Raw genomic sequence first — 21,366 nt, 5'->3', positions numbered from 1 at the left:
TGATGGCGTCGAGCTGCGCCCTGAGGTCAGTGTCCTGAAAGGCAGACGCGTCAGCAAGAGAGCGAGAGTGAACTCTCTGAACTAGGTTCAACAGCTTGCATGCCTGCGCGCCAAGCAGGGAGGCTTTCGAGGAGCCCACGATTTCAAAGGGAAGGATGGCTTTGCGTGAATTGTGCGTCACTTCAAGCTGTCATGAGCCGCTGGCAGCAATGGCATTGCCATTATAATCTAATAGCTGGAAGGCTGATGGGAGGATGGCTGGTTTGACACGAAGGCTTTGGACGTCAGACCGCTCAATGAGATTGGGGAAGCACCAGTGTCCAGGCGGAATCGTATTTGGTACAGGTTGACCGTAAGGGTGGCACACCCCTCATCGCCTGGATCGATGCTGTATACCGACAGTGGCTGGTGTCTTTGCTTCGGGTACACTATGTTTTTTGTAACAATACCGACTCGAAAATGTGCCTTCGGGTCCTCGCTGTCAATATCGGGTCCACATCGGACTCGGTGACCGTGGGTTGAATGGCCCGGATATTCCTGCGAGGCTGGCCGGAGCGATACGAATTGGCAGGCCGAGCTGATCTGCATAAAGCAGCATAGTGGCCACGTTTGCCACATCTCTGGCATTGTCGGGATTTGGCAGGGCATTGCCGCTTTAAGTGGGCGGAGCCACAGTTGCCGCACATTGTAGCGTCAGTACGTTTGCTGCGCCACCGCGCATGCGTGGTGCGGCCATACGTGGTGCGCGCCTGCGCAGTACGTTCGTCGATCTCGCCATCCCCTCGTTCGGTGCGCACCAGCACGGGAGTCCGTGAAAAGCGCGCAAAATGGACGCCCTCATCCAGGCTGAGGCCCTGGAGTTGCTCGATTGCTTGGACCCGTTCTGCCTCGTGGGGACCTTGCCGCACCGTTTCAGCCGCTTGGATGTGGGAATACCGACTAGTGGCGTGTGGCACGCAGGTCTTGATGGCGGTCGCTAGGGTGAGCTGCTTTACCTTGAGGCGCTGATGGCGTAGGGGGTCTGGCTAAACACCGAAAACGATCTGGTCGTGTATCATGGAGCCGGAGGTGGGCCCGTAATTACAGGACTGCGCAAGGATGCGGAGGTGGGTGAGAAAGGACTGGAAAGGTTCATCTTTACCCTGCAAACGCTGTTGGAATACATAGCGCTCAAAACTTTCATTCACCTCTATGTTGCAGTGAGTGTCAAACTTGAGGAGGACCGTCTTGAATTTTGATTTATCTTCGTTATCAGCAAAGGTGAGAGAATTGAAAATGTGGATGCAATGTTCCCCGGTCGTGGATAGGAAGAGACAGATCTTCTTGGTGTCCGAGGCGTCCTCCCTGTCTGTGGCCCCAAGGAAGAGCTGGAAGCTTTGTTTGAATATCTTCCAGTTGGCCCTCAGGTTACCGGTGATGCGGAGCAGCGGCGGCGGGCGGATGCTGTCCATTTTGCAGGATGACTGTCTGCTGGTGGAAGGTAGATCACTTGCAGGTAGGTCTAAGAAGTTCTAATATCTCTCAACACCTGGTATCATGTTGTGTTGGGTGCTCTGGATCCGTGGAACACATATTGGCCACCAACACTTAAAATCGTGCAACACTATTTTATTAAGTTAGAAACTGTTGAACATACTTTCACTGTGGGTTAACACGATGTTAGATTAAACTAAAGACCTAAGCTCTGTCCTTGTAGGAGGCTGCATCTCGAATGAGCGGGAACTCTGATGCCCCCTGTCTTTATAGTGAGTGTGCTCTAACTGGTGATTGGCTGCGGTGTTGTGTGTGTTGATTGGTCTTGCTGTGTGTCCATCAGTGTGTGTGTATTTGCACCATGATATACTGGTGTATATCATGACACCCTCTAGTTCTTAGAACCACAGAGCCATGGAATTCCTACAGTGCAGAAGGAGGCCATTCAGCCTATCAAGCCTTGAGTGGGAACAGTTTTTCATGATTTATCCTGTCCAAACCCCGAAGGATCTTGAATGCCTTTGCAGGTCTTCTCTCAGCTTTCTTTACTCCAAGGGAAACAGCCCCAACCTCTTCAATCTATCCTTATTGCTACAGTTCTTTATCCTTGGGTACATTCTGGTGAATCTCTTCTGTTCTCCCTGCAATGCCTTCACATCCTTGCTCAAGTATGGTGCCCAGAACTGGATGTGGGTTGTGAGGGTCAGAGGATTAATTGCCACTTAGCCCCAATTAATTTATCCAGTTCTATTTCTTTATTTGTACTACTGATAGTTATGAAGCCTTTCAAAACACACAGTTAAAAAGCAGTGGGAGCAGATAGCCATGGACGTCAATGCCAGTAGTCAAGCCCCAAAGGGTCTGGGTGCAGTGTCACACAGGAGTGGTCAAGGTCAGTGAATACACCTTCAAATGCGAAATCACCAACATCAGTAGCCTCATACACTGTTCAAACCACGGGACGTCATTACTCAATCATCAGCTATCCATATTAAACATGATTCATACTTGAATGCTACACCTTCCTCTCACACACTTAGCACTGCCACAAGCATCACACCCACTTCTCTTAGATTGCACACACTGCCCACGGTTCAATCACGACAGGAACATCAGCGAAATTCAGTTACTTGGCACTCACGGTCACACTTCCCTCTCTCTTGCAGAAGAAGGTGATGCACAGCCAGAGCAGCAGACGAGAACTGGTGGGGAAGAGGCATGGCTGCAGATGGCATAAGCATACAGCTCTTACTTCCACACCCCAACACACATCCCCCCCCTCCCCCACCTCTCCAAATCCCTTTCCCTCACCATAATCTTACCCCTGTGCCTTTTACATCTCAGATACTGAAGAGGTACAACTTGACCAGGCACAGGGGAAGACCAAGAATTGCGTGATGACGAAGATGCACGAGCACACGATTTGACATGACCACATGATTTCACGAGCACACGATTTGATACTCTCACTCACCAGCTCCCATGCTGACACTGCACATATATTAGAAAAAAGGTTAAAGGTGAGATTTGCATGTGGTGAGATACCGGATACAAGTGCACTCCAGCCAGGGCAGGGAGGAAGCTCCGTGCAGAGGATGGTGCTGCACATGGGTTCAGCTGCAATCCACTCAGGTGAGGATTTTGATGAGGCAGACTACAGAAGGAGCTCAATGGGTGCACAGGGCACAATGCACGGTGCATTGGGAAACCTGCATTTACAGTCACAGATCATGGAGAAACCTGGTACAAACTCCACGCAGGGATTTGTGCAGACCTTGGAGTTCATCCTTTCCACCATAGAACTGGTGGATAACTCTATTTGTGGACCCAACCATGTGTTGTGTTTAATGGCGATGTATCTGTTTGCATTGCAAAACAAGCATCTTGCACCGACAATCTGAGTTTGGTAGTGGAAGCTCAGTTTGCAAGCTACAACTGCTGCTGTGATGACCATGGACACCATTTTTCAAAGGTGCTTGAAGGGAATCACGGCAAGTCAGCAATCTGTCCTCCAACAGATTGTTACATTTGCTGAGGTGGTACCCCAGGCGGTGTAGCCATGGCTCTTTGGAGCATGAATCTGTTGTCCACAACTTCTTACCTGTGTACTCTGTCAGACAGCTGCTGCCCAAACCAAGATGTTCCTGACCAAAGCCGGCCGTTTCAAGGTTTAGAGTTGGCTCAATGTCTCCCTGCTGCAAGACCATCCACAGTCTCCCCCCAGTGAAAGGTAGGAGTCTTCCTCCAGCCTTGCTGCTGTCACTGAGCTCTTCATTGTGTAGGAGCAGTCGGACAAACAAAGGCACATGGAAGTCAGGCACGAAAGGGAAGGCATGGTTGTGCACAATATGGCATGATTTCTTTCATAAATTTGCTTTGGTAATGCTTTATCTTTGAATTGTGGCCAAAAAAACATTGATGATCAGTAACAGAGTGAAAGTGAGAAAGTGCTGTTGATGAATGGGAAATTGGAGTTGTGGTTACAGGTATCATAGTTGAATTAGTTCTTTACATGTAGCTGGCCAGAAAGCACATATTTAGGTTGCTGCGTCTTTTGCCCTTCCTCCTCCTCCACTTCCTCTTCGTATTTCCGCTCATCAGCTTCTCTCCCGATAACTGATGCCGAGGGCTGTCCCCTCATGATGGCAAGGTCGTACGGCATGCAAAGACAGCCAAAAATCCTGGCACTCACTCTGCCAAGTCCTGCAGGGCTCCACCTGAGCGGTCCAGGCAGCAGAAGCCTTGTTTCAACATGACAATGACATTTTGTGCTTCAGCATGCCTTTAGTGGTGTGTGTGTGTGTGTGGTTGCAAACTAGTGTCACTCGTTAGGCGGTCAGCAAGTAGACCCTGTCATCTAGTAGCCACCCTTTAGTTTGTTTTAAAACTGTGAAAGGCAGATGCTCGAGTGGACTGCTGTAGAATAATGACTGATACTAGGATACCAGTCATTGACCTGCATGATTTGCTGCCTCTGGTTTCGTAGCAGCCTGATGTTAATGGAGTGGGGTACCAGTTCCAGTACTTAAGCAGAGTTGAGATGTGGTGCTCGCAAAGCTATATGCATGGAGTCAAGAGCACCCTGCGTCACGGGAAAGCCTGCAATGCTAGTAAAGCTTTGTGTTCACTCTACCTGCCTATCTCTGGAATGAGAGTGAAATGTAATAAACACACTTTGAATAAAGAATCTCAGTAGCCTTCTTTAAGCAACAGTGCATGGCAAATTGGAAGATGAAGTAAGTATCTCCAGCACTAACCTGAAGGAAACAGACGTATCAAAGTTCATCACCCTGGTCATCTTGGCAGCGACTGGTAATGCAGTACGTGTTGTGCTGAGGTTAAAGTTATCACTGCAGCAGGTGGCAGACTTCAACGGAGCAAAGACATCACATGTGCTGTGGGATTTAGGTGGTAAAATTAGTCTTTGAACACCCTGGGGAGGCATGGCCCCCTGCTACTTTCTTCTCCTTATCTTCCAGCAACTTGTCCTGCTCCACTTGGCACCTGCTCACTCTCCCCATCATGTTCTATTCCTAAGGTAATGCCAACAATCACCCCCACATCTGGGAGCAACTTGTACAGAAACCTTGAAGTCAGCATAAAATTCCATTCTCACCCTTCACATCATTTCCTTTGGCCTAGCTAACTTCCTCAGATCAAGGGAAATTAAGGATGAGCCATTGCCCAGCCAGCGATGCCAACATCCTGCAAATGAATAGAATGCAGCTCTTTATCTTCAAACTATCTCTTCAAACACAGCTCTTCATCCACACTACAAAGAATGAAGCTAAGACATAGCCCTGGGAGCCTTCTGAACTCAATTCTGGCAGCAGTGGAATCTCTAAAAAATAACATTGGAATATTTTCCTGTGTATGCTGAGTTGAATTGCTATTGAAGCAAATGCAAATTACGAATGACAAATGTTTTAAAGAGTTTGAAAATTGGTAAACTGACCCATATACCATTGAGCTGTGAGCTGTGACTCACCTCTCAGTCAAGAGCTTGTGATCTGAGTCTTGAGCCCATGTTCTAGGTAGTGAGGTGAGCGCTGCACTGTCAGAGGAAACATTGAACTCATGGCACTATTTAAGTAGGTGAGTTTTCCTGGTGTTCGACAATATGTTTATCTGTCGAACATCACCACTAAAACAGGTAACCTGACCATTAATTTAATTGCTGCGACTGGGACCTTGCTGGGTCCAATTTCATTGCTCTGTTTCCGACATTGCAAAATCGGCTACACTTCTCAATTATCTTCCGGGCATCCTAAGGTCATGAAGGATGATTATGCAAATTAAACTTTTCCCTCAGATGCAAGCATGAAACTATAATTTTAACGATGTTTGAATTGCTTCTGAAACAAATGGATGTCCTTAGATTCGATCAGTGTTTTGCCAGCGTGGTTTTATTTTTCCTATTGGGAAATGGGCTAATTTCAACATTTTTCATTTTGGTAAAGGCCCAGAGCACAAATAGCTCAGGAATTTGTATGAATCTATCAGGCTTTTACAAATGCAGCCCGACTATTATCCCCAACCCATTTCTCTAATGTATTTCTGTGTTTCTTTTTTATTTCTGTAGATGTATCAGGACTGCACTCCCCACAGTACATCTTGTGCCTGCAGCAGGAGGCTGAGCGAGCCCTCACTGAATACACCCACTCTGTCCACCTTCGAGACACATCTCGCTTCAACCAGATACTGCTTGCACTGACGTCCTTAAAGAGCATCAACACGCCCGTCATCACACAACTCTTTTTCCGACCACTGATTGGAAACGTGGAAATGAATGCTTTGCTGATGGAAATGCTGTACACCAGTTAGTCACACGTTGCTGTGTGCGCTAAAACTTTTAAACGACAGACAAGACAGTTGTGCTTTTCTTTCTATTGAATGTGCTAACTTATTTGTCACAATTGTGTTCTCTAAATGTTTAAGTGGTATTGATTATGCCTGAACTGTGCCTAACCTACGTAATCTGAAAAGCAAATGGATGCATTAAAGTATATATAATGTTTACCTTAAGTGGATGCTTTAAGAAAAATGGAGAACAGTCTATAAATTTGTTCACAGCCGCAGGCCAACTCAAACTGGACGGCACCATTCTCAGATGTATGTTTTATAAGCTCATTCATGGGATGTGGGCATTACCCATACCTAATTGCCCTTGAGAAGGTGGTGGTGAGCTGCCTCCTTGAGCCACTGCAATCCTTTAGAAGAATGAGAGGTGATCTCATTGAAACATATAGGATTCGTAAGGGGCTTGACAGGGTGAGTGCTAAGAAGATGTTTCCTCTCTTGGAAGAGTCTAGGACCAGAGCTCTTCCAGCTCGCAAGGTGTGCATTTATCCTGCCCTCTATGTTGGAGGATTAAATGACCATTTTGCGCCTGAAAAATGAATGCAATGTCATCAACTCTTTAGACACTCCTTAAACATAGGAGTATTTTTTTTTCAATGTACTCGGCAATTTCAAACACACAAACTCTGGGCAGGATTTTCTGTGTACCGCGCGGCATGTTTTGCGCCGGCAGAGGCGCACCCCCCCCCCCCCCCCCCCCATTGGTTGGTGGCGGGATCTTCTGGTCCTGTCATTTACAACAGGTTTTCCCATTGCTCGCACCTTCTACTGCTGGGGAAACCAAAGCGGCGGAGGGGCGGGGGAGTGTCCGACGGGACCAGAAGATCGGGAATGGCTGGAGAACATCAGCCTCTGATTCGAACCAATTGCAAATTTGAGGGCGGTGTTCGGTGGAGAGAGACGGCAGATTCTCCGTCATCTCTCCAACCCTACATCCGACCTACTTCGATCCAACAAGCATCCAATTTTAAAATCTGGACCCGCTTATAATCTGCCCCCCCCCGCCCAAACCCACCCCCCACCCCCAGCAAGAAAGGTAACATTCTGCAGGCGCTAGAAATTTGAAATCAGAAAATTCTGGAAATACTCAGCACGTCAGGCATCATCTGTGGAGAGGGAAACAGAGCATGCTCCAGGGCAGGGAAGAATGGATGGTGGGGGCGGGGAGGAGGGGCGGTGGGGGAGGTATAGGGAGATGAAAGAGCAAAAGGGAAGAAGAGGTTCAATCACAAAAGGGGCGATAGTGCAAGACAAAAGGAAATGGCAATTGAACTAGGAAAGAAATTAAAGGTGGGTGCAGAGAAGATGCAAATCAGGAAAGCAGAACCACTAACAATGGCTGCTATTCACCGAACGAAAAATGGAGGCGGGGTTTAGGATCTGAAATTGTTGAACTCAGTGTGCTGGAAGTTCAGTCATATTTTGTCTGTTTCTATTTGCGATTCTAGAAGGCTGTAAAGAGTCAAACTGAAAGATGAGGTGATGTCTCTCGAGGTTAGCTTGAGGTGTCACACTTGTAGATTGAGTGGAGGTGTCCTTGCAGTGCCAATCTGCATTGGGTCTCCCAGCACAGAGGAGATTCAGAATGAGCAGTAATAATAGTTTACTAAATTGAACAAATCGCTTTTTCACCTGGGAGGAGAGTTTGGTGTCTTGAAAGGAAAGGGTAAATAGGCAGGTGATGCACTGCCTGGGTTGGCATGAAAAGGTGCCGTACCAAAGGGAGGGGATGTTGGGGGTGAGTGAGGAGTGGGCCAGGATATTGGAGAGGGAAAGGCCTTTCACAATGCTGAATGGGCGGGCAGGAGAACATGTGTTTGGCAGCGGCACAATGCTGGATCTGATGGAAACACCAGGGGATGATCAATTGAATATGGAGGCTAGTGGAGTGGAAGGTGAAGGCAAGAGAAACCCGATCATGGTTCTGCGATGGAGGGGAAGAGGTGTGTGAAATAGAGGCCAAATGGTGGAGGCCAATCTTTCATTGAGGAAACACAAAGACAAATTGGAAATTTTGGTATGGAAGGTTCCACTGCCAGAACAAATGCAACAGAGATGGAGGAACTGGGCAAATGGAATAGAATCCTTACAGGAAGTGGGGAGAGAGGAAGTATAGTCAAGGTAGCTGTGGGAGTCAGTGGCATTATAGTTAATATTGACCAATAACCTAACACCAGAAATGGAGGCAGTGAAGTAGAGGAAGGGAAGGGAAGAGTCAGAGGTGTGAATGTGTGGAAAGGGTGCAAACTGGAAGAAAAGTCAATTAAAGTTTCCAGTTCCTGGCGTGAGGAGGCAATGACGCTAATTCGATCAGCAATATAAGTGGAAAAGAGGTGGGGGAAGAGAGCCTGAGTCAGATTGGAACAAAGAATGTTCTACATATCCCACAAAATATCAGGCATTGCTAACATCCGTAAGGATTCCTACAGCAATACCTTATGTAACAATAATAATCTTTATTGTCACAAGCAGGCTTACATGAACACTGCAATGAAATTACTGTGAAAAGCCCCTAGTCGCCACATTCCGGCGCCTGTTCGGGTACACAGAGGGCGAATTCAGAGTGTCCAAATGACCTAACAGCACGTCTTTCGGGACTTGTGGGAGGAAACCGGAACCCCCCCCCCGAGCAAACCCCCGCAGACATGGGGAGAATGGGCAGACTCCGCACAGACTGTGACCCAAGCCGGCAATCGACTTGGGACTGTGGAGCTGGGAAACAACAGTGCTAACCACTGTGCTACCTTGACGCCCACAGTATTATTTGGAGGATGTGGGTAGAGTTAAAGGAGAAGTTGGTTAATTTGAGAACATGTTGAGCCGGGCAGAGGAGGGTAGATGGGGAGAGTGGCTTCCCAAGGAAGAAGCAGAGAAGCCCTCAAACTGGACGGTCGTCCATCATTTTACTTCCCTGCCCCACTCCCAATCTGATCTGCATGCACTCGGTCTGCTTTGCTGTTCCCCTCCACCCTGGTTGGATTGTTCGGGGGAAGCAGCTGGCACAGGGATGACAGGCTGAATGGATTCCTTCTGTGCTACTCACTCGTGTGTTTTTTCTGATTTGTTGAAGTGGGTTTTAACGTGACCTGCCTGCAATTCATTGAACGATAGAGGTACTTTAAGCAGGACCCTAAACCAAGGTAGATTAATATTACTTTTGTGGGGCTGGGAGAAGCTGAATTGGTGCTGCAGGCATTTCAAGATTAATTTAGATGATTGCTATACGCAAACTCTCTCACCTGCCTCCCCAATTACACAATTTTAAATAATTGACACACAAGGGGCGTCATTCTCCGACCCCCCGCCGGGTTGGAGAATCGCCGGGGGCTGCCGTGAATCCCGCCCCCGCCGGTTGCCGAAGTCTCCGGTACCGGATATTCGGCGGGGGCGGGAATCGGGCCGCGCCGGTTGACGGGCTCCCCCGCTCGATTCTCCGGCCCGGATGGGCCGAAGTCCCGCCGATAAATTGCCTGTCCCGCCGGCATGGATTAAACCACCTTTTGAACGGCGGGACAAGGCGGCGTGGGCTGGCTCCGGGGTCCTGGGGGGGGCGCGGGGCGATCTGGCCCCGGGGGGTGCCCCCACGGTGGCCTGGCCCGCGATCGGGGCCTGGCCCACCGATCCGCTGGCGGGCCTGTGCCATGGGGGCACTCTTTCCCTTCCGCCTCCGCCACGGTCTCCACCATGGCGGAGGCGGAAGAGACTCCCTCCACTGCGCATGCGTGGGAAACTGTCAGCGGCCGCTGACGCTCCCGCGCATGTGCCGCCCGGGGATGTCATTTCCGCGCCAGCTGGCGGGGCAACAAAGGCCGTTTCCGCCAGCTGGCGGGGCGGAAATTCCTCCGGCGTCGGCCTAGCCCCTCGATGTTGGGGCTCGGCCCCCAAAGATGCGGAGCATTCCGCACCTTTGGGGCGGCGCGATGCCCGTCTGATTGGCGCCGTTTTGGGCACCAGTCGGCGGACATCGCGCCCTTTCAGGAGAATTTCGCCCAAGGACATATTCGGGCAGGTGTAATATTCTCCCCAGGCTGCATCAACTGAAAGGCCACACACAAGTCAGCATATTTTAGTTACAGCAAGTGCACAGTGTTGTACATTTTAAATACTTGATTTGCCTCAGAGATGACACAAAGAGAGGGATCTTACCAGAATTTGGCAAAGTGTCAGGATCTCAGTGAAATCTGGTGTGGAATTCTCCAGTTCGACAGAGGGCTGGATTCTCCGATTCTGGGGCTATGTCCCCCATGTTGGCGTGGGAACGGTGGCGTTTTATGCCAGACAAAATGGCGCAAAACGGTCACCGATTCTCCGCTTTGCTGAGGGCTAGCAGGACGGCAGCATAGAACACCCGGCTCCAGCTGCTGATATGCCCCGGAGAATTGCCGGGTCCGTGACCTCGCCCCCACAGTGCCCCCAGCCCCAAATACCGTGCCCCCTGCCCGCGGATAGGCTCTCCCCAAACTGTGATGGCGCTGGACTGAGTCCGCAGCCACCACACTGAGATCCCGATGGATGAGACCATGAGAGACCCACGCCGTCGGGAACTTGGACGGTCAGGGGTGAAGCATCGGGGGAGGGGGGTCCTTAGGCAATGTCCTGAGGTCGTCGATACGTGGCGCGGTGTACTCCTAGAGTACGCCGCTTTGGTGGGGGTGGAGCATCGTGAAAGCGGCGCCGCCCCCGATTCTGTCGTAAACTTGATTCTCCGGCTGATTGCCAAATGCGATTTCGGTGTCGGCGAATGGAGAATCCAGCCCCAGTTTTCTCTCCAGACCTTGAGCCCCTTTGCCAGAAAAAAAGTAAGTGGACATGGCCTATACTGTCACTCTGGTGAGGTGAGGACTCTTAGAGCTGGGAACCGCGCTCCACACAGATCGGGGAGCCACCTTCAAAGGGCACCCCCACCAGTGCTGCAAAATGAACCAGTCCACAAGCAATCAATGGATTTCCTACTGCTTTTCCTTCTCCTATTACTTTTTAGCACACATCTCAGAGGTCTCGGGGGCTGTGCCCCCACCCACCACTGACTTTCATATCCGGCACCCCTCCCCCCCCCGAAAGGTCACTCCTGGTAATCCTCCTCCCTGCCAACATTCATCGGCAGCATACCCCTTCCATGCCTCCATCCACGCCCCCATCTTCACACATAGACGGAAAACCCCCTCCCCCACAAGTCCCACTAGGGCCCACCCTTGGCACTGGCTCCTGGCATAGGTTGCCACTGCCAGGCAGTGCCAACCGCAGTGCCAACCTGTGCCAGGGTCGTCCCTCTACCTCCCGAGGACTATACTTACATCTGCACCCTCCGAGGGATCTCCTCGACAGCCGCACATCTGGCCCAACGAGTTGTGGCTGGCGTGGACACTAATAACATTTAATTGAAATGAAATTTATTCAAAAAAGGTTCATGCCCTCTGTGGGTGTGAATCTTGTGACACCGAAAGCGAAGGGTGGGGAAAATTCGTAAACGCAATCTTGCTGGTGAGAATCAATTTTCCTGATTCTCCTAAGATCTTCTTGGGCAGCACGATAGCACAAGTGGCTAGCACTGTAGTTTCACAGCGCCAGGATCCCAGGTTCGATTCCCCGCTGGGTCACTGTCTGTGCGGAGTCTGCACGTTCTCCCGTGTCTGTATGGGTTTCCTCCGGGTGCTCCGGTTTCCTTCCACAGTCCAAAGACGTGCAGGTTAGGTGGATTGGCCATGCTAAATTGCCCTTAGTGTCCAAAAAAGGTTAGGCGGGGTTATTGGGTAATGGGGATAGGGCGGAAGTGAGGGCTTAAGTGGGTCGGTGCAGACTCGATAGGCCGAATGACCTCCTTCTGCACTCTATGTTCTTGTTCTGTCCATTTAGCCAATCCCGTAAGCATGAGGGTGGACTCAAGATTGCACCCTAAACGTGCAACAGGTTTATTTACAAGGGTTTTAAAATATCTCTGCAATCACAAAATGTCTTCACTCACGCTTACAGCTCAGCTTCTGGTAGTATTGTGGTATTTGTTTACTTTGCTCTGAAACCACACCCAGGCTTAAGCAATCATGCACAGTGAGCATAAATCAATTGCCAGACTCACATAATCAAACACAGAGCAAATAAAAAAAAACTATACACAGCCATACAGAAAGATTTACAGGGGTCACACACTGAAACAAATTGTCCGTGCATTCCAACAAAAAAAAATAGAGGGCACATTGGACAGACGATGAAAAGCTTGATCGGAAAGATTGGTTTAAGAAATGTATTAAAGGAGGTCAGAGAGGTTTAGAGGGGGATTTTTGGAACCTCATGAGGAGGCAGCTGAAGGCACAGCCATTGATGGTGGAGTTTTAAAAATCACGGCTACACCAGAATTGGTGGAGTGCAGATATCTCAACGAGGTCGAGCTGGAGGTAATTACACAGATAAGAAGGGGTAAAGCCATGGAGGAACTTGAAAATAACAATGGCACTTTTAAAATTGAGCTGCTGATTTATGAGGAACAAGTTTAGGTCAAGAAGATCAGGAGTGACGGCAGTCGTCCTTTGGATGAGGTCAATTTCTACATACAGTAGGGTAGAATGTGGGAGGTCGACCAGGAGAGCATTGGAATAGCCAGGTCTACAGGTAACAAAGACTGAAACGACTACACGATGACATTAATAAGTTCCATCCAACCATCAGACTCACCATGGACTACTCTCCAAAATCAGTTGCATTCTTGGACACACTCGTCTCCATCAAGGACGGTCACCTCAGCACTTCGCTTTACCGCAAACCCACGGATAACCTCATGATGCTCCACTTCTCCAGCTTCCACCCTAAACACATTAAAGAAGCCATTCCCTATGGACAAGCGCTCCATATACACAGGATCTGCTCAGACGAGGAGGAGCGTAACAGACATCTACAGACGTTGAAAGATGCCCTCGTACGAACGGGATATGGCACTCGACTCATCGATCGACAGTTCCAACGCGCCACAGCGAAAACCCGCACCGACCTCCTCAGAAGACAAACATGGGACACAACCGACAGAATACCCTTCGTCGTCCAGTACTTCCCCGGAGCGGAGAAACTACGTCATCTTCTTCACAGCCTTCAACACGTCATTGATGACGATGAACATCTTGCCAAGGTCATCCCCACACCCCCACTACTTGCCTTCAAACAACCGCGCAACCTCAAACGAACCATTGTTTGCAGCAAACTACCCAGTCTTCAGAACAGTGACCACGACACCACACAACCCTGCCATGGCAATCTCTGCAAGACGTGCCAGATCATTGACATGGATACCACTATTACACGTGAGAACACCACCCACCAGGTACGCGGTACGTACTCGTGCGACTCGGCCAACGTTGTCTACCTCATACGCTGCAGGAAAGGATGTCCCGAAGCGTGGTACATTGGCGAGACCATGCAGGCTCTGCGACAACGAATGAACGGACATCGCGCAGCAATCACCAGGCAGGAATGTTCCCTTCCAGCCGGAGAACACTTCAGCAGTCAAGGGCATTCAGCCTCTGATCTCCGGGTAAGCGTTCTCCAAGGCGGCCTTCAGGACGCGCGACAACGCAGAATCGCCGAGCAGAAACTTATAGCCAAGTTCCGCACACATGAGTGCGGCCTCAACCGGGACCTGGGATTCATGTCACATTACATTCATCCCCCACCATCTGGCCTGCGTAATCCTACCAACTGTCCTGGCTTGATGTAATTCACACCTCTTTAACCTGGGGTTACCCCATCTCTGGATCTGTAAAGATTTAATCACCTGCTAATGGTCGCATTCCAAGCATGGTTTGGCATATTTGAATTTGTCTATATATGTGTTTCTGGAACATACCTCTTCATTCACCTGAGGAAGGAGCAGCGCTCCGAAAGCTAGTGACATCGAAACAAACCTGTTGGACTTTAACCTGGTGTTGTAAGACTTCGTACTGTACAGGTAACAAAGGCATGGATGAGGGTTTCAGTAGCAGATGAGCTCCGGCAGGGATGGGTAATGTCCAAGGGATGAAAATAGACAGTCTTGGTGATGGTGTCGATGTGTAGTTGAATGCTATCTCGGAATTAAGATTGGAAACTGTCTGGTTTAGTCTTCAGTTTTTACTGTGGAGAGGGACAGAGTTGACAGCTTGGGACCAAAGATTGAAATGTGGACCAAAAACAAAGGTTTTGGTCTTCACAATATTCATTTGGAGCAAAGTCCTGTGTATCCAGTGCTGGATGCCAGATAAATCATGTGACAAATCTGTCAGTGAAGGGGTCGAGAGGGATGGTGGTGAGGTAGAGCTGGGTATGCAACCTGGCACTGTGTTTTCAGATGCCGAAACCACAGGATAGAATGTGGATAAGAGGTGGAGTGTTCAGGAACAAGGGTAGATTCTTTCTGCAACAACTCACTTGCCTGACGCAGAATGGGTAAAATAACTTGTCAAATTTTGTATCTGCATTGTATGATCTTGAACCAAGCTTTTGGTAAGATCCTGTTTTGGGGCAAATAACAGTTTGTTTAAAGTAAAAGTTTGAGATTCAAGACACCTGTTCAGTGAATAAAGCTCCAAGATTCTATGGGTTTTGAACAAACAAAAATACATTTTACTATACAAGGTTGGAAAGGTAAAAAATGTACAATATCTATCTTGCACTCTAACATCAGTGTTATTGTGAGGTATATGTCAATTAACAGGTAAACTGTGGTCGAACACACCAGGCAATAAATGACAAGTGTGACCAAGACAGATTCCATGATTTCTCAACAAGTCATCCAGACATCAGTAACACTGGAGTCAACCAATCTTGTTGAAAGTTTGTCTCTCTCCCGAGAGGGATTCCAGTTTTCACCTTTTAAGATCTCTCCTTGGAATTCTTTCCAAACATTGCTCCAACTTGGACGGCGTCACCGACTGCCCACCACGCAGGATTTCGATCTCATCTCCTGAGACCCTGCTCCCCTGGATTCCCGAGTCAGCATTCCAGCACCAGCTCACAAACAGAACTTCAGCTCTCCAGCAGTGCCGGGCTGAACACTACCACTCCAAACAGCTCACGGCACACAACCTCTTGCTGCCTCCTTCCTTTGCCAGGGCTTTGGCCCACTACAGCCCTTTTTCTGCTTGGAAGCTCTTTCTCCGCTCCTCTTTCTTCTGAACTAGTGCCTCTCCCTGTTTCCTCTTCCTGGGAATTGTCTCAATTATGATGCTCCCCTCCTTGGCATGTCACTGAAGTTTCACACCAGCTTCTTTTAGCACGGGGCCCATCCTCATCCTGAAGAAACACAAAAACGCCGCCTGAGCATGCACTGTCTGCTCCAGCCTGCGCACGTGCCAAACTCCTGTGGCATGCTGGGAATGGGGGTCCTTAGCCTCTGGACGATGCAGTAAGATTGGATCTCACGTCAGCAGGCATGCTAAGCACAGTGGAGGTGCAATATTATGTCACTGCTATATCTAGTATCTGATTTTGCATATCCTCACAATTATACAAGAAATTAGTCACATTGAAAGAAAGATTTGCATTCGTAGAACTAAATTGTTTTGCTTGTTTTAATTGAATAGCGATTTATTTCATGTAATAGCAATGTGTGGTGTTTAATATTGACGCCACTTCGAAAACTCCATCCCCACTGTCTACTCAATACAAATGTTGCATTTGTCTCCAAGGCTGAAGGCTTTAGCAGAGGAAATGAGCTACATAATTCAAACATCAGCTCCCTTGTGAACTATTCAGTTCTATGTGGGGCTGGCCATGCCAATTCAACTAAACTAACAGTTGTTTAAATACATGGAGCCAGAAACTGCTCTCTGGATAGTTTGTTGGAGGGAAGTTTGCAGATTTGGAGGAGTTGGAGGGGAAATACCAGTTGCCAGAGGGAACATACCAGTTGGCGAAGGGGAATGGATTCAGGTATCAGAATGTGAGGGACTTCATGAGGAAGGAGGTGGCTTCATTTCCGGCACTGCGACCCCTGGTGCTGCAGGAAAAATTGCTGTCCGAGGAGGAAATAGGAGAGGGCAAGGTCTCAGATATATAAGCGGAGCTGTTGAAGAGGGAGTGTGTCCCTGTGGAGGAGGTTAGGGATAAGTGGGAGGAAGAGCTGGGTGGGTCTTTGAGGTTGGAGTGTGGAGTGAGGCTTTGCGGAGGGTTAATGCTGGCTTATCGTGCACAAGTCTCATCCAGTTCAAAATGGTACACAGGGCCCAAATGACGGTGTCTTGTGGATCTTTCCAGGGGTGGAGGATAGGTGTGGACGGTGTCCGAGATTGGGGGGTTTTGGACAGGATTTGCAGACATAATCTCAAAGATTTTTGGGGTAACAGTAGCTCCGAGTCCAGAGGTGGCAATATTTGGAATGTCAGAGGGTCCGGGAGTGCAGGTGGGGGAGAGAGGCTGATGTATGTTGACCTTTGCCCCTCTGATAGCCCGGAGACGGATTTTGTTGTGCTGGCGGGAATCGGAGCCGCCGAGTGCAGGTGTGTGGGTGAGCCACTTGGCAGAGTTCCTGCACTTAGCGAAAATCAAGTTACCCATCAGAGGTGCAGAGGAGGGTTCACCTCGAGATGGAAGCTGTCCATCAACTTCTTTAAGGAGTAGTGAGTCACCCGCAGGGGAGGGGGTGGGGGGGGGGTCATTTCCTGTTTGGGCTGGGGGGTCTGGGTTAAAAGTTAAAAGGGGGGGGCAGGTGTGGGGTGGCAGCGGGTAGAGTGGGGGTGGAGGGGGGAGACTTGCAGGGGGGAGTGTAAGGACATTTAGGCTGTTTGCTTTTGCCGCAGTTTTTTGTTTTTCTTCTTCTTTGTTTTGTATATATTTTAAAATGCTTCCAATAAAATATATATTTTTTTTAATGGAGAGATTGAGAGGTTTAGGCCTATACTCGCTGGAGTTCCGAAAAATGAGATATATAAGATGCTAAAGGGGATTGACAGGGCAGACGTAGTCCCGTGTTTCCCCTTGTTGGACATTCTGGAATGAGAGGCCCTGGTTTTAGGCTCAGAAATGGCAGAATTAAAACAGAGAATTACTTCTCTCAAAGTGTCGTGAACCTGTGAAATTCTCTGTCCCAGAGTGCAACGGTCACCAGAGCAGTGAACAAATTTAAGGAGGAGGCAGATATCTCTCCACCAGGGATTTTTTTTGGCTTCAATAGGAATTAATATCAAGACAGATGTCTCTGATTTGAGATTTCTAACTATTGATCATAGGTGATAATCAAAATGCTGAGTAATATACAGAGGTGGATGAGGGTTTTGGTTGAACACAATTATATGAGGGTTATTAGCAGCAACAGCTATATACAGCTCTGCAAAGGCCTTGATCTGGCCAGGGGCCCAGCAGTTACAAAGGCTGATTACTTCACTATGTGCTTGACTCGTAAGGTATACATAACATCTTACTGATACAGAGTCACAGACAGTATTGAACATCTGCAGTGGGGAATCACAGGCAACACTGATTATCTAACTTGAAGGCTGCACCTTTTATCCTCCAGCCTTACACTCGGTGATCTCAGCACGATGCCACTATGCAGCTTCATCATGGTGCATAGGAACATTAGGGCTATGAGCAGGAGTGGAAAATTCAGACACCCAGCTGGCTCCACTATTCAATACGATCATGGCTGAATTCATCTCGGCTTCATTTCCACTTTCCTGCCCACTCCTCATAACCCTTTATCCCACTACTAATTATAATAATCTTTATTGTCACAAGTAAGCTTACATTCACACTGGAATGAAGCTATAGGTGCTCATTCCAGCGCCTGTTAGTATATGGAGATGAATTCAGAATGTGCAAATGACCTAACATCACGTCTTTCCGGACATGTGGGAGGAAACCGGAGCACCCGGAGGAAACCCACGCAGTCACAGGGAGAATGTGCAGACTCCCCATGACAGTGACCCAAGCGGGAATCGAATCTGGGACCCTGGTGCTGTGAAGCAAAATGCTAACCACAGTGCTGCGGTGCTGAGGATGTCGGCGGCATTGCCCGCGCGTTGGCCGACACAGAGGTGGCCCAGTCCCAGAGGGAGATGGTGTAGTCACTGGCTGATGTGGCACAGACCTGGAAGGTGGTGGCACAATTGCAGCCTGTTGTGGCGCAGTCCCAGAGAAAGGTGGTCCAGTTCCTGTGCTCCATTGCCTCGACTATGGAGACGCTAGTTGAGACCAGAGCGGGCCTTCAGGACTGGCAGTACCAGGTGGTGGGGGAGCCTTAGGGGCTAGCTCTGCTTGCATCCCCTGTCCCACTAAGGCACCCCTAGGGAGGAGGTGATGCAGCCGATGCCGATAACTCCCTTAGGGGAGGTGCTGGAACACCGCAGCGACTTGTACACCTCCCTCCTTTTCCTTTCGCATCACATGGGCAGTGGGCAGTACAGGACGGCACATGCCACCTGGGACACCCATGCAGCAGCTGGGCCCATCCAGGCCTGTGGTCCCAGAAGATGGCTGCCAAAGGAATCCCAGGTAATAGGCCGGGAATCGCAGCAGGCCGCTTCCACTTCTGGAGCGAGATTCTCTGACCCCCCGCCGGGTCGGAGAATCGCCGGGGGCTGGCGTGAATCCCGCATCCGCCGGTTGCCGAAATCTCCGGCACCGGAGATTCGGCGGGGGCGGGAATCGCGCCGGTTGGCGGGCCCCCCCCGGCGACTCTCCGGCCCGTATGGGCCGAAGTCCCGTTGCTAGGATGCCTGTCCCGCCGGTGTGGATTAAACCGCTCTCTTACCAGCGGGACAAGGCGGCGCGGGCGGGCTCCAGGGTCCTGGGGGGGGGCGCGGGGCGATCTGGCCCCAGGGGGTACCCCCACGGTGTCCTGGCCCGCGATCGGGGCCCACCGATCCGCGGGCAGGCCTGTGCCGTGGGGGCACTCTTTTCCTTCCGCCTTCACCACGGTCTCCACCATGGCGGAGGCGGAAGAGACTCCCTCCACAGCGCATGCGTGGGGATGCCGTGAGCGGCCGCTATCGCTCCCGCTCATGCGCCTCCCAGCAATGTCATTTCCACGCCAGCTGGCGGGGCACCAAAGGCCTTTTCCGCCAGCTGGCGGGGCGGAAATTAGACCGCCGTGGGCCTAGCCCCTCAAGGTTGGGGCTCGGCCCCCCAAGATGCGGAGGATTCTGCACCTTTGGGGCGGTGCGATGCCCGACCGATTTGCGCCGTTCTTGCCGCCGGTCGGCGGACATCGCGCCGATACCGGAGAATTTCGCCCCTGATGTATCATCTGGGAATCCACCTAGACATAGCGTTAGGGCCCGTAAGACCAGAAAGGTAGACATCAGTTAGGTTGGCACAGGTGGGCACATAAGATAGCAGTTTGGGCTAGGGCACTAACTTGTACATATATATTTTTAAAATTAATTTACGGGGTGTGGACATCGCTGGTTACACCAGCATTTTTTGCCCATCCCTAGTTGCCCTTCAGAAGGTGGTGGGGATTTGCCTTCTAGAACCGCTGCAATCCTTGAGGTGTAGGTACACCCACAGTGCTGTTAGGGAGGGAGATCCAGGATGTTGCCCCAGCGACAGTAAAGGAATGGCGATACATTTCCAAGTCAGGGTGGTGAGTGACTTGGAGGGGAACCTCCAGGTGGTGGGGTCCAGGTACCTGCTGCTCTTGTCCTTCTGGATGGTCGTGGTCGTGGGTTTGGAAGGTACTGTTGAAGGAACTTTGGTGAGTTCCTGCAGTTTATCTTGTAGATGGTGCACACGGTTGCTACTGTCTGTCGGTGGTGGAGGGTTTGATGTTTTGTGGAAGGGATAGCAACCAAGTGGGTTGCTTTGTCCTGGATGGTGTCGAGCTTCTTGAATGTTCTTGGAGCTGTGCTCATCCAAGCAAGTGGTGAGTATTCTATTTATTTTATTAGTGTCACAAGTAGGCTTACGTTCACACTGTAATGAAGTTACTGTGAAAATCCCCCCGTCGCCACGCTCCGGCACCTTTCGGGTACACTGAGGGATACTTCAGAATGCCCAATTCACTGAACAAGCACGTCTTTTGGACTTGTGGGAGGAAACCAGAGCACCTAGAGGAAACTTACACAGATACGGGGAGAACATGCAGACTCCACAGACAGTGAACTAAGCCAGCAATTGAACCTGGGACCCTGGCGCTCTGAAGCAACAGTGCTAACACTGTGCTACCGTGCCGCCCTCCATTACACTCTTGACTTGTGCCTTGTAAATGGTGGACAGGCTTTAGGGGGTCAGGAGGTGAGTTACTCGCAGTAGGATTCCTAGCCTTTGACCTGCCCTGGTAACCACAGTATTAATGTGGCTAGTCCAGTTCAATTTCTGATCAATGGTAACCCCCAGGATATTGATTGTGGGGGATTCAGCGATTGTAATGCCATTGAATGTCAAGGGGCGGTGATTAGATCCTCTCTGGTAGGAGATGGTCCTTGCCTGGCACTTGTGTGGCGCAAACACAACTCGCCACTTATCAGCCCAAGCCTGGGTCTTGTCAGGCCTTGCTGCATTTGGACATGGACTGCTTCATTACCTGAGGAGTCACAAATGGTGCTGAACATTGTGCCGTCATCTGCTAACATCCCTGCTTCTGACCTCATGATGGAAGGGAGGTCATTGATGACGCAGCTGAAGATGCTTGGGCCTAGGACACAACCCTGACACTATGCTCACAATAAACACATGGGGCGAGATTCTCCGACCCCCCGCCGGGTCGGAGAATTACCGTGGGCTGGCGTGAATCCCGCCCCCGCCGATTGCCGAATTCTCCGGCACCGGAGATTCGGCGGGGGCGGGAATCGCGTTGCGCTGCGCCGGTTGGCGGCCCCCCCCCCTGCGATTCTCCGGTCCGGTGGCCTGGCCTGCGATCGGGGCCCACCGATCTGCGGGCGGGCCTGTGCCGTGGGGGCACTCTTTTCCTTCCGCCTTCGCCACGGTCTCCACCATGGCGGAGGCGGAAGAGACTCCCTCCACAGCGCATGCGCGGGGATGCCATGAGCGGTTGCTAACGCTCCCGCGCATGCGCCGCCCGGCAATGTCATCTCCGCACCAGCTGGCGGGGCACCAAAGGCCTTTTCCGCCAGC

The 21,366-nt window shown here is 50.3% G+C and overlaps 1 protein-coding gene across 1 annotated transcript in view; it reads left to right on the top strand.

Annotated features, from left to right (window-relative positions):
* LOC140422740 (nuclear receptor subfamily 0 group B member 1-like) overlaps positions 1 to 6,498 on the top strand; it is a 33,076-nt gene extending 26,578 nt beyond the window's left edge. The window contains exon 2 of the mRNA XM_072507689.1: positions 6,056 to 6,498. Within this exon, the coding sequence (XP_072363790.1) occupies positions 6,056 to 6,297 (242 nt within the window). The 3' untranslated portion in view covers positions 6,298 to 6,498. The remainder of the gene's footprint in view (positions 1 to 6,055) is intronic.
* Positions 6,499 to 21,366: the final 14,868 nt, after the last annotated feature.

Source organism: Scyliorhinus torazame, chromosome 5 (assembly GCF_047496885.1).
Source record: "Scyliorhinus torazame isolate Kashiwa2021f chromosome 5, sScyTor2.1, whole genome shotgun sequence".
Classification (NCBI taxonomy): Eukaryota; Metazoa; Chordata; class Chondrichthyes; order Carcharhiniformes; family Scyliorhinidae; genus Scyliorhinus; species Scyliorhinus torazame.
Note: the sequence above shows the minus strand (reverse complement) of the source record. Positions and strands in the feature narration are given on the sequence as shown.